This window comes from Hippoglossus stenolepis, chromosome 3 (assembly GCF_022539355.2).
Source record: "Hippoglossus stenolepis isolate QCI-W04-F060 chromosome 3, HSTE1.2, whole genome shotgun sequence".
NCBI lineage: Eukaryota > Metazoa > Chordata > Actinopteri > Pleuronectiformes > Pleuronectidae > Hippoglossus > Hippoglossus stenolepis.
Window position 1 is genome coordinate 9,910,819 of NC_061485.1, and position 13,259 is coordinate 9,924,077.

General features: G+C 40.5%; 1 protein-coding gene across 1 annotated transcript in view; it reads left to right on the plus strand.

The window, feature by feature from the left end:
• LOC118102713 (potassium voltage-gated channel subfamily D member 3) overlaps positions 1–13,259 on the plus strand; it is a 75,347-nt gene that overhangs the window by 45,731 nt on the left and 16,357 nt on the right. Inside the window, exon 3 of the mRNA XM_035149150.2 lies at positions 12,249–12,411. Coding sequence (XP_035005041.1) covers positions 12,249–12,411 — 163 coding nt within the window. The remainder of the gene's footprint in view (positions 1–12,248; positions 12,412–13,259) is intronic.

Sequence of the window (13,259 nt, forward strand, 5' to 3'; positions counted from 1 at the left end):
GTGCGGATCAGTGACTGGTCGATCAGCTCGCTCTGGCCCAGGCGCCACCGCTCCAGCGCTCAGTCACAGAATTACCAGATTAGCACATTAGGGTTGAACGGCACTTCCTGCTTATTAATTGCCACAATTTCACTTCCATGCCCCTGACACGACATGGGAGGCAAGTTCCCCAGTTGCACCGCTAATTGTGTTCCATTCCATCACATCATGGCAGAGAAACTTCAAGTCTCACTGATCAAGAGCCTTACAGCTCCTTCCACTAAATACACCCCTGTGACGCGGAGGAAGAGGAGGAAGAGACGCAGAACTCAGGCAGAGATGAGAAACTAATTGGATGTGAGTTAAATCGTTGGCTGCAATTATGACTCTACTTGTCCAACATTAGATTCACCAGATGTCACAGGCTCTGCTGTTGGACGGTTTACAGGGAACATCAATAGAGTCCAAAATAACTGGTGGAGAAAACAACGCTGTGTGAGTTCACTGCATAAGAGTATTTTCACTGTGAATCAGATTTCATACATAAATTATATTTCCATTGTTACCTACCTTCCTGCAGGAGGTTGTTTTCATCTGCGTTTGTTTCTCTGTTAATTAGCACGATTACACAAAAACTACCAGACAGATTCCCACGAAGTTGGGTGGATGGATGCTATATGGGTCAGGGATAAACTCTTTCAAATTTGATGTGGACCTGGATCAGGTAGCAGAGCCTAGATTCTTTTCACTTTCTTTAACATTGTGAGACATTTCTCAACTTTTTTGTCAATTTCTCAGAGAATAATTGATGGATCTTGAATTTAGGGGACTGATGTATAGGAGTGTGTGCAATTTAACGCAGATCCAAATAAAAAGTTGAATCATAAATACAGTTTCCTCGACTGTTGGGTCTTGACGAAGGTTTGCACTCTCCCTGGGCCACACTGGATGCCTGAGCGATGCTTGTGCGTCGTGGAGCGTCATGCTTTTCATTTCAGTGCCTGTATTATCAGGTTAGAGCAGTCCCACGGCCCACTTGAGTCGTGCGTCACATCTCCAGCGTGTGAGTCATGCTGCTCTTCTAAAGAGCCTGGGTCTCAACTGTTTTGTCGGAGTAGAGCACGTGGATCATCTTTCACCACAATTTCAATGTTGAATACGTCACCAACAAGTATTTGCAATACTTCCTGTACCCGTTTCAAAGTAAAAGCACTTTTGCATTTCTGTTGATTGCATCCCCTCATTTGTTTTAATGAGGGTTTTATTGTTCTTGCAGGACCTGCAAATCCACTGCTTCATAGCGTAGTGTCCTGGCATTTAGTTTAGTCCCTAGCCCTGCTTTTATGTGAGGAAATACCGTGATCATGCAAACACCTCACATACTGCCGTGTGTCTTTGAATGGAGTGGCTTTATACAAAGGAAACTCCTAACAGAGGCTCTGACTCATTCAACAATGTAAAGAAGTTTTGCACAGAAAAGGATTTAAAGGATTTGTACTCAAACAAACCTGATTAAAACATTTGCAGAGTCTTTGCCAACATTTGCTCAGACTTTACCCAGTATTTCATCATTTTAAACATTTCAAACACATTGAATTATTGAGCCTTTATAAGTCTGTCGACCATTCACAACGTACATAGAGTACGACACTGTAAATCCTCTGTTAGGCGAGACTGTGATTTAGAACAAATCCTATTATTGAACGACACTGTACTTTATAGCTGTGTTTATAATTGACTGTGGCATTGTCTGCATCCATTGAGAGGTTTAGCAGCTTTAATGTTGTTCATTGTAGTGTTTTTATCACAATAAAAAGCGAGTCGATACCTTCACTGAGCTGCGGACGCTGCTACATCTCTGCAGCAGAGCCAAACGCGAAAGACAAATATGAATTTCCTGTCACATCCCGGATACAATGTGCTTCATTACTTCTGATGATTGTGCAGCTGAAATTGTCATTGAAGCTTGTTTGACAGCACAGAGAGAAAATCCATGAAGGCGCCCGGGCAGCCTCGACAAACAAAGAACAAACAGCAATGATTCGGAGATGGAATCCATGATGGGGAGGGGGGGAATTGAAAATCGATGCAGCATTATACTGATATAACAACTAAAACTAATTACCTCGGCCAGGGAGGTGCTGTTTGTATGTTTCCGTCCTGTTTGTGTGTTTGCTTGTTTGTTTGTCAGCTGGATTACACCAAAACTACTTAATGGATTTTCCAGGAAACTTCTTTCCAAGAAAGAACCCATTAAATATTGGGATGGATCCAGGATTTTTATTTACACTTTCTTTAACATTGCGAGAACGGGGCATTTTTTGGACATTTTCACCAATTTCTCCAGTGAATAAGTCATGGAACTTGATGAATATAGGAGACTGATATACATGAGTGTGTGCAATGTGGTGCGGATACAAATACAAACACGGGTGGAGCCAATTTAAATGTGGTTTCATAAGGGAAGTGTCGAGGCCTTGGTGGAGGTTGGTGCTCTGAGTTCCATTATCCTAAATGTCTTTTGTCTGTGAGACCTGTTTGCACACGAGTGTCAGATTGGACCTGTTCAGGAGCAGGTGCACATGCATTAAGTTAATTTTATTTATCATAGAATATTCAGAGGTTTCAGCTGTTTTTCTATTATTCGTCTCACGTGCATTTGACAGAACTGAACATGACCAAGAGTGTGTTTTTTTTCAGTTACCTATAGAAATTGTGTCATGGGCTCTGAGTACTTCCAGAAGACGGGTGACCCCACAGTGTGTCTGAACCTGAACACATCAGAGCTGCTGCTGTTCAGCTAACATGCTGTTCTCCCTGTGTAAACACACTGTTATGTTACCTGCTCTGCTCCATTTGTGGGAAACCTTTGTTCACAAACATGTCCACAAAGAGTGAAAAGAAGCACTTTGCCCTGCACGACTTAAACTCCTGCTGCGGCTAATGAGGAAATTATATCATTGCAAACTGCAGCCCGGTCAGTCGTCGTAGTAAAGGAGGCACAGAGATGAGAAAATATTACAGCTGTTGAAGTGGTGTCATCACTGAGCCGTACAGTCGCAGGAATAGAGGAGAAGTGTAATACAATATGAAGTCAGATGCCAAAACGTCTCAGCGAAGCAACAGATAACAAACGGGTGAATGGGGGGAGGTCGGGGTAACGTGACAGTCGCAGAGATGGATGAGAGAATTTATTCAGAGCTCCTGCATAAAAACCCTCAGGCGATTATTGGTGTGTGAGAATTTTCCTAACAGCTTCTGAATTGTTGTAATGCCAAGTATTTATATATATAAATAAAAAACTCTAAGCTGAATCCCTCCACCCCCCCCCACCCCCAGCAGAAAAACAAACACTGTTGATTCAAGTTGTTTTTCAGAAACATTGGCTATTTAAACGCCAAATATTTAATGAATCTAATTAGATTTAGGCATTTTTAATTCTCAAGACAAATACGGGTTTGCAGGGGGAATAAACAAACAGAAAATGAAGTCACATTCAGTTGCCAAACTCAAATGAAAACATAAAAACTAATAATCCGATAGAGTCGGACATGATGGACATTATTGATTGAGCTGCTACTCCTTTACCATTGTTTTAAAAGCATCACGTATAATATCTAAGACTGTTCTGATTCATAAGGCTTCGTCTATGAGCAATAATCAACTCAAATATCTGTCACTTCAAATCAGGTTGTTGTGTTAACGAAGGACAGTTTGTTTAAAATTCACAAACCAAACCAGCAGCGAGAAACTGGCTGGAAAAAACTAATGAATAACCCACGAGAGGACAGTGACATTACCAGGCAGCATCTGTACACTGTAGCTGTGTGAATATTAAGTTGAGTTGAAAATGTTAATCTTTATTTATTCAGGGTCAAATTTGACTGAGCACGTATTTAGGGGGAAAAAATGACCTAATTCACAGTTGTTTTTTTGCTTTCTGCTACTGTGCAGGTGTTGCTCTCTCATTCATCATCATTTGGCCGACGATGAACCTCAGTTGAACCGTTTCTTTATTCACGCTTTTAAATAAACTCGCTATTGTTTAGGAGGGTTTTTCTGCAGCCCTCTGTGGCAGGTTGCTTTGCCCTTGATGTCGAGTCTCCTTGTTGCGATAGCGCTGCCTCTAATCCACACCGGAGCTCACACAGGTCATGATGGATGGTGCTTTTTTTCCCAGTGGCAGCAGGTCACACAAACTAATATCCCATATCCCTCACATGCCCGCGCGTAATAACAGACATCAGGCTGTTGCTTTTCCTCCCGTTTAATCCCGTCCCAGCCTCCCCCCCCCCCACCGTTTCCTGCTACATTCAGCAGAAAACAGAGGTGAGACTGTGTGTGGATGTCCAATACAGCAAGTTGTGTGTACCCTCGCAGTCCCGCGAGATAGATGGTCATGTCAGCCACTCCTCACGTTCACTTTCTCTGCAGATTGGTTTCTGTGTTGTCTCTGCACTGATGAGACAAGAGGAGAGCGTGTAAATGTGTCGTGATGGGTGAAGCAGTGCGGCCGCAGGGAGGTGTTTGACCTGTGAACGCTGTTTCACCTGGAGGCAAAGAGAAGTGTAGGAGGTGATGTTTAGTTTCACTCATTTAAAGTTCAGCCAGCAACTTTGCAATTGATTTTCAAACAGTGAAATGACTTGAAAATGTACAATAAATTTGTATCTGTAGTTCTAATACCATTTTAATTGCATCATTTTATTTTGCTATTGACTTTGTGTAATTTTTTCATTATGTTACAAAAACAACTAACTAATAACTTACTATACAGGTCCCACTCTTTCAGCAGCAGCTTTGTTCCCGTTTCATAGTGAAGCTAAATCAAAGCACGTTTCATCTCCACAAGCTGAGATCGGATTTCATGCTGCAATATTTAAAACTCATCCAGTGATTAAAAAAACACAATATTTTCTGCCTTTCAAGGTGAAGCAGCAGAGGAGGGAAATGTTCGGCATGAACGGTAACTTAACACAGCTCTGGTGCAGCTTGAAGACAGTGAAGAGTGAGGGTGAATATCAGGGAGGTAAAATCATACAAAAAGAAATGCATGATAAAAAAATCAGGCTTTGAATTGAAAGGATTATAAATTTAGGATCTTTGTGAGATTTAAGAAATGACAGTTCTCCTCACTTACCTACGTGAGGAAAGAAAAACAAATCATCTTTCTAAATTAAGTATTAAACTAAAGGCACTAGAGCGCATACCTCCGCCAATAAGGCCAACAGTCAATCAAGCTGTACCAAATTGCACACACTCATAGATGTCAGTTCCATAAATATGCCTGTTTTTTTCCCATCAAGATCCATTCATTATTCCCTGGGAAATCCATGAAAATGACAAAAATACGCCCTATTTTGGAAAAGAATCCTGGATCCGCCCCTTTGTACGAATCTGTGCCCAAACTGAATTGCGTTCTCTCATCCTTCCATCAGGTTTAATGGAAATTTGTTCAGTAGTTTTAAAATTTTGTTAAGTTTTAAATTTTTATAGCACCAAATCATAACATACAATATCTCAAGGCACTTTCCAGCGTAAGGTCGAGACCTTAAGAGAAACAGTTCCCACAATGAGCAAGCGTGTGTAAACCTACTGAAAAAGAAAGAAACTAGCTTTCAAAGGGGTGAAACATAACCTCCTTGGAGGGAAATAAAAAGAAGAATTTGTTATTTTCATTCATTTTGATGTTTTATGCAAGTCTTTACCCTCGTTCAACACAACTTTTGATTATTTTCATGTGTTTCAAATGGTCACACATTTGGAGAATGTGGAGAATGTCAGTCCGCTCTGTCACGTCCTCAAACTGTACTTGTCTGTACAATGAGATGATCCAATGCTGCTTCAATCAGGGTAAAGGAAGAGCCCTTCACATTCATGGAAGATTAAAAAACATCATGCAAAGAGATCTCCTAATAATCTGCACAGTCACACAGCAAATGTGTCTCTGACAAAAAAGCAATCAGGACTCAGCAGCTTAGGAACTATTAAGGACATTTGTATAAAACTGTTACAGTTAATCCTTAAAAGACAAAAAACATGAAAGGATCAACCTGTTTTTAAGCTGATGGTTATTTAAATGTGTAAAACTAATTAAATGCCTCTTTGCCTCTTTAGGAAGATTAGACAAGAACTGACGACCTGGTCAGGAAGGACCAAATACAGGGAAAGCTGTTTACACCGGTCAAACACAAATAGTACAGGCCTGGTACAAGTAAAAGTACTGGTACAAGTAAAAACTGGTTCTGTCTTATAGCTGTTTTTAAGGTTCATCTCAGCTCTAAATAAGTTTACCTTGGTTTGACTCTTTCAGTTCTGCCTCCCACGATTCAATGTGTCGCAGTGTCTTTTTGATGCAAAAATCCAACTCTGTTCTGCTGCCCATCGTAGATCTATTATGAGCATGTCGTTCGTACACATACTGCAGCAGCACAACAAGCAGGAGATTGGAAAAGATAAAACACACGACTGAATAAATCCCTTCACAACTGATTTAGGCCTCTGCATCAACTGTAGCAGATGAGAAAAGCTAAATAATGAATGTCTGTTGAAAATCATGTAGCAGAGGAATAGCCCCACTGCTGTGTTTTGTACCTTGTTGCATCATTGCGTAGCATCACGGTTTAATTGTATCTGTGGTGGGGGGGCTCCGCTCACAGCTCTACGATGAACCCACCTGTGACAGCTTTTATATTAATATGAGTGTAAGTGTAAAAATAAATTCAGTTCATTTGAAACCATCATGAGACAAACTGACTGTGGGGGGAAGCAGGTAAGGCAGCGTACGTTTGTCAGTATTACTGAGGCTATTTTAAACTGCCATTCAAAAATGAATGGAGCTTGGTGAGATGTTCAGGGAAACCGTGCTGCTCATGTAAAACAGGAAACAAGCGAATTGAGCGCTTACGTTATTCTTTATGTCATTGGTCGCTGCACAGGCTTTTTGGGGGAATCTTTAGATAAAGGAGTTTTTTTTTTTTAAATGTATTAATAAAATAATTTATTTAGAAATGATGTTTAACTTTGATTTACTAGATTTTTGCAATGTCCCACTGCTTGGATGTTAGCGAGACACCATCATTTTAAGATTTACATAAGGACTTTTATGTACAAATTAGCGAGTCTGATACAAATATGACAAATATTCATCTAACAGTTGATAAAACTACAAGACACTGACATTTCTACACTTAATGTTAAAGTTAGGACAGAAGGTGGTAGAAGTTAAAAAGTTTTTTTTTAAATAGAAACACGACACATCCAATTCTTGTTTTGAACTTCTGTGCTTGTAGGCTTCAATTTCCAATAATATATTACTGTACAGTATTTGATTATTGTCCCTATTGCACTTTTAGACACTAACTGTTTAGCACTTTATTTGTATGGAATTATTTTAACAGTTGACTGATTGTGAAGCACTTTGTACTGTAAACCTGCCGACTGATGTGTGATGTAAAAGCAGCAGCAGTTTGGCTCCTGAGAACATGTAACACATGCTGCAGAGTTTCAGACAGTGGACGATGAGTTTTACTCTAAGTGTGATCCGAATTACCATGAAACCTGGAGACAGGATGGGATACAGGCCAAGAAAGAACCATGTAAATATTAGGGCAGATACAGATTCTTTTGCCCAATTTTAATTTCACTGATTTCCATGGTAATAATTCATGTGTTTACATAAAAAGATTCAGGCACTTTGGTGCAGATCCGGAGTTTGCACATTTATCTGTGGTTTCATAAGGAGAATTTTGCGCTCCACTGAGTGCTATTCTAGTTTGGACATGAGTTAATGGAAAAATAATTAAAACTCTTACTGAGCTTTAAACTGAAGAGCGTCTGATCTGTGTTAAGACGACCTCTTGATTACAATTTAAATCTTATAATGAGAAAAAGGCACAACAGGTGATTACCTCTCCGCACGAGGGGCCGACTCAAGAGTGACCTTCTTTTGTCCTGATATAAAAGTAATCACAATAATCAGAGTACTAATGATTCATCCTTGTTTTAGTGCTGAGCTCCTTTTAAATATGACCCCACGTTGTGAGCTCACACACTGTGAGGCAGCTGTGGTGATGTCTGAGACGCCATAGCGGGTACGAAGTGTCAAACATTGTTCCAACAAAGCAGTCACAGCCAGGAGAGTGTCACGTCTCATCAGCTGACAGACAGAGAGCGGAGCAAGCTGAGGAATCATTTGTCTTATTGTGTGGCAGCCAGGAGCAGGACTCAGCCACAATAACAACAAGCCCTGTGGTCAAATCTCCATCGCTTGTTAATAATCCTTCCTATTTTTGACTTTGTGCCTCCTGTACAGTGCACATCAGCCTGCCTGCCATAAGCTCGCAGACAACACAAGGAAAAAGTTTTATCGAGGGAAAAAAGAGTGACTTTCAGATGGAGTTTGGTGAGAAATAAGAATATATTCTCTTTTACTGCAAACTTGATTAAAAACTCGACACGATTGAAGCCTCCTTTCATCACTTGTACGCCTGTCAGCATCACACAAAGCGTACGAACTTCACAGTCATAATAGAGGGAGATTTAAACGTTGAAATTTTTAATTTCACACAGAGGTAAACAAAAGCAGGCTAACCTTGAATGGATCTTGATGGCTACATGTAGTGTCTGATGAACAAAGATTAGAGCTAAGATATGGGTTTCAAGGTACAGATGCTGATATTAAGGAGTAAAATATTTCTGATAGGGCCGTTTTGCACAATAGAGGAAAAGCTGATATTATATGTTTGAGTTCGGCTGGGGCCACATTTCTCAAACACGCCTGAGCCCGAGAGAAACTAAACCTAACATGGATCCTTATTTTTGAGTCCAAACTCGACCTGAGCCTGATGCAGATAATGTGGCTGCACTGAGTTCGTTTCCCTGTTCCTCACACATTTGCTCATTGCTCATTTTCCCTAATTATAGACATGCATGTAAAACATCAACCCAGCCAACATAACTGACCCAACCTGAATATCAGCTTGTTGGTATGTTCACACTCTGGTGTGTGTCAGAGTTCCCTGAATAATATGACGGGAGTTTACATAACACAAACATTTTTGCAACACGTTTTGAGTCAGGTAGACGCGCCAGGCTGTGAGCTGAACTCGTTGGCAACTGCAGCGAAAACAGAAAGGCTTGTTGATATTTTACAGTTTAACCTTAAACCTTACTATGTATAACGGTAGAAAAAAAGAAAACACATATTCAACTGACTATATAGAACTTAAATGAAGGAAATAAACATATTTTTTATGTAAAATGTAAATATAAATGCACATCTTTTCTGCATTGTTCATTTCAAAGTTTTCATATCTGCAAACATTAACAATATGTCTGTAATAGGGTCATATCAGCTAATTAAAGCTTCATGCTCCAGGTAAAATCTCAGCATCATCACTGTGGCTGATCATATGTTAATTAACACAGGAAACAAACACTAATCTGATGATTATTATACAGAAAAACACACAAGCAACAAAAAGGTAGAGAGACCAACCTGTGGAGATGAAGACCAGACTGTGTGTTTGGCATTTTTAAGATTATCTCAGGTTCAACTGGACTGAGTGTCAGTTTTTCCAGATCAGGGCAAGACAGAAAAACAGAAGTTCCCTGGTCCTGACGGGATTTAATTAGTTCATGATTTCAAACTCTTTAGATTGGAATACCTCGTAACCTTTTCTCCAACCTTTTCAAGCTTTAGAAAATCAGAAGATGTCCCTACCAAATTAAGATAAAAAAACTATGACTGGATAATAATTGTTCATTTATCAATACATCTTCTGCATGAAAGAGTGAGTGATCAAAGCCAGTCAATCTTTTTTTTTATTAAAAAGGAACAGAACCCGCTCTGTTGAGCTCATTTGTGTCATTAGTTATGGTCTGCATCATCTCTACTCAGAAAGTTTGTCTTTATTCTTTCAAAGAGGATTCGAGCGATATCAAGTTTGAGCGTGTTTATTCACGCGGAGCAGAAGGCCTGGCTCGTGCCGATCCCCCTGCTCTCCGGTTTGTGGGTAGTAAACAGGAGGTCGGTAAGTCTGGTGATTATGGCGCTTTTCAGCGATCCAGATTGGGAGGGTTTGGCCCCAAAAAAACAACAGTCAGAAAAGTGTAAAAGCTAGCACCGCCCCACGTCCTGGCAGAAAGGGTGGTCAACAGAGCATGGGGGGGGGGGGGCTTACCTGTAAAGAGTCTCTTGTGTCAAGAACGCGATGAAGAGGAAGAGAAAAAAAATGTGTTTTTGACAAGTGCAAGTGTTTTAGTCAAACTTTGAGGATGAAAGTCATTCCACTGTTTTTCGATCTGTGTTGTTAAAGTGGCGCTTGAGGAAATTGCTTGAATGCAGAACAGGCACTCTTCCACCCGCTTGTCGTCTCCACCCCTTTTTCTAATTGCTGTGTTTTCCTCTAAAAAGCGGCACCTATCTAGCACCAGATAACATCACTTCCCGTCACACTTCTCCACCGTGACGCCCGCAGCCTCTCCAGGAGAAGACTTTTAGCATCTTTTCCCACCCACTCAAACGCTTGCCCTACAAGTCGCTGTTTTTTTCTATTTTAAATCGATTTGTTCCACTACACGCCAACATGGATCACAGCTTTGGCCAGTGAGTCCAACCTTCTTCCTGGCCCTGGATCCCACTGCCATGGCCTTGTCATACCCTGACTGAGCTGAATGAATCCTAATGTTTGGTCTCTCCCTGCAGGATGTTTGCATACAGGCCTAGTTGTCTCTAATATCAACCTAAAATAATCAGTTAATACAGTTTGATTCTATAGAGAGCAGTCATTTGAAAGGGACTATTTTGTGTCCTCACTGACAGGTGTGGTGCACAACTGCTTTTTAAATGTATCAAATCCACTGCATGGTGTTGAATTTGATTGTTGATGTTTTTGTAGCTGAAACACTTTTTCAGATTCAGGTATTGGAGTAACTACAATGAACTAAAACTGCCAAAGTAAGATCAGGGACATGTTTCTGCTCGCTGGTGGTTGTGTGTGGTGATTGTAGAGCCTGTTATTATGTTGTCATTAAAATTGTATAATAGTATGTTTCAGCAGATTTGTGAAACACCACCACCACTACCCACTGCACATTATTTGTATACAGTCTCTGAGCTATACACATGCTATGCTATCAACACAAGCCATGCTAACTGGCTGTAAGTGTGCAAGAATTTACTGTGACGATAAGAGGATGTGACACGCGTTTTTTTTATCATTCACTGAGGTGATTTACAAGAGATGAACCCCTGCCTGCACCTGAAATGAGAGCACTTACTGTTCCTCTGAATTCTGATGAGTGGCAGGCAGCATGAAATGCTTTTCTGTCCACAGGCGGTGAAACAAGCCTCACTGTGTCGAGGCGTATTTAAATACTTTTTAAAGTCTTTTTTTAAATCTTAGTAATAAACCCAAAAAGCACCAAGAAGGTTATAATTACGTTTTCATGGATTCCTCAGAAAATAATAAAAATTATCTCGATGAGGCATATTTAGATAGTGGCATCTATGAGAATTTGGTGCAAATTCAAATAAAAATCTAGATCTAGCAGATTTAAATAAGGTTTCATTTAGTTTTAGGTTTTTGTCATCAACTGTATGGTAACAGTAAAACGAAAGAAATAACAAGTGGTAACATTTCCAGAACATTAGGGTTAGGGTTAGAATTCTTTCTCCAAGCCAAAGAAGATAAAGTGCAGTAATGACTGTGTTCATGATGTGCCTTGTTTTGCAATGGTTTAAGATTTCCCCTTCGTTTTTATGCACTAAAATATTTCTGTAATCGCTTGTTTTTTGCTTGAAGCTTTCTGAGAGTCTCGTGTTTCTGTTCTATGCACCACACGATATGTTTTTTTGTTGGCAAACACCACCTACTCTAGATTTTGTTACACATCAAATTAAAGCTTAGATTTAGTAATGAAGCAGTGTTTTCTAAAGAGGTCTGTTTTTCTCTCTTCATTTTGTAAAACTGCCCTAAATCAAACATGTTTCACATCAAAATAAATAAATAGCTGCTGCCTACTTTTCCCCTCCAACTCACAACGTGTAGCTGTGGCCTTTTCGCGATAAAGCTTGATTGAATACAGGTCGCTGTTGGGCCTTGGTGGAGGTTTGCACTCTACTGGGTGACATTGTAGTTTACAGTATTTTTTTATATCTAGCATTTACACTCGCTTTTTTATGCGCATGTTGAAAAATAAGTGGATGTGCACAGACCTTGTGAATCCTAAGCCGACTCATCTCTTCTCGTCTGTCTCACCTGTAGTTACGGGGACATGGTGCCAAAAACCATCGCTGGAAAGATCTTCGGCTCCATCTGCTCCCTGAGCGGCGTGCTGGTGATCGCTCTGCCCGTCCCCGTCATCGTCTCCAACTTCAGCCGCATCTACCACCAGAACCAGAGAGCGGACAAACGCCGCGCTCAGAAGGTAACAGTCTTCAGCTGCGCCACCTGCTCATAGGCCCAGTCAAAGGTTGTGTGCAGGTCACATATGTGTGTGCACCACTGAGCACGTGCACATGCAAATAACCTGACCATTAAGAGTGCACTCTTTTCAAAACACCAAAGTGGCAGGATTATTAGACATTATCAAGCTAATGAGAGTGAATGGGAGGTTGAAGTGTTAAAAACTCTGGGTGGGTGGATGCTAATGGTTTTGCCTGAAAGACCTTTCAATGGTCTTTTTTATATTCATCATTATAATAATGGCAGTGGTTACAGAGGACTTTTCTTTTTTTCGCCACAAAATGTACAGATGACACATTTACAAACTTTAAAAGAGGTGATACTGATTTGAGATGGAACGTGTGAGAGCTGAAAATCGCTGTCCTTCAATCGAACCACATTTTAACACCAGACCACACACACACACACGACATTTGTTGCCCTTCAGACCCACATTAACACACTCTCCTCGTTCACATGCACACACACAATCCCTGTCGCTCTCACACACACTTCAGATCCAAGTACCAAATGTTAGCTATCCACTCACAGCACTCACCCAGTGAGATTGACCTTTCTGCAGCACGAGAGAAGAGGGATGTTAAGTTAGAGCAGCTGCTGATATCTAATTGAGGAGGACATTTTGATTTGGATCCATAGTGATGTGAGGATCCTATGTGACTGGTTGTAAGTCATTAATATGTCGACTTTAAACCAGCAGACGTAAAACTGATTTAGTCTTTTATCCCAAAATTCAAACACAATAGAGAAGAGCTCCCATCACACCTTGGCCCAGCTTGGATCTTGAGTGAAGTCTGATTTAATAAAATG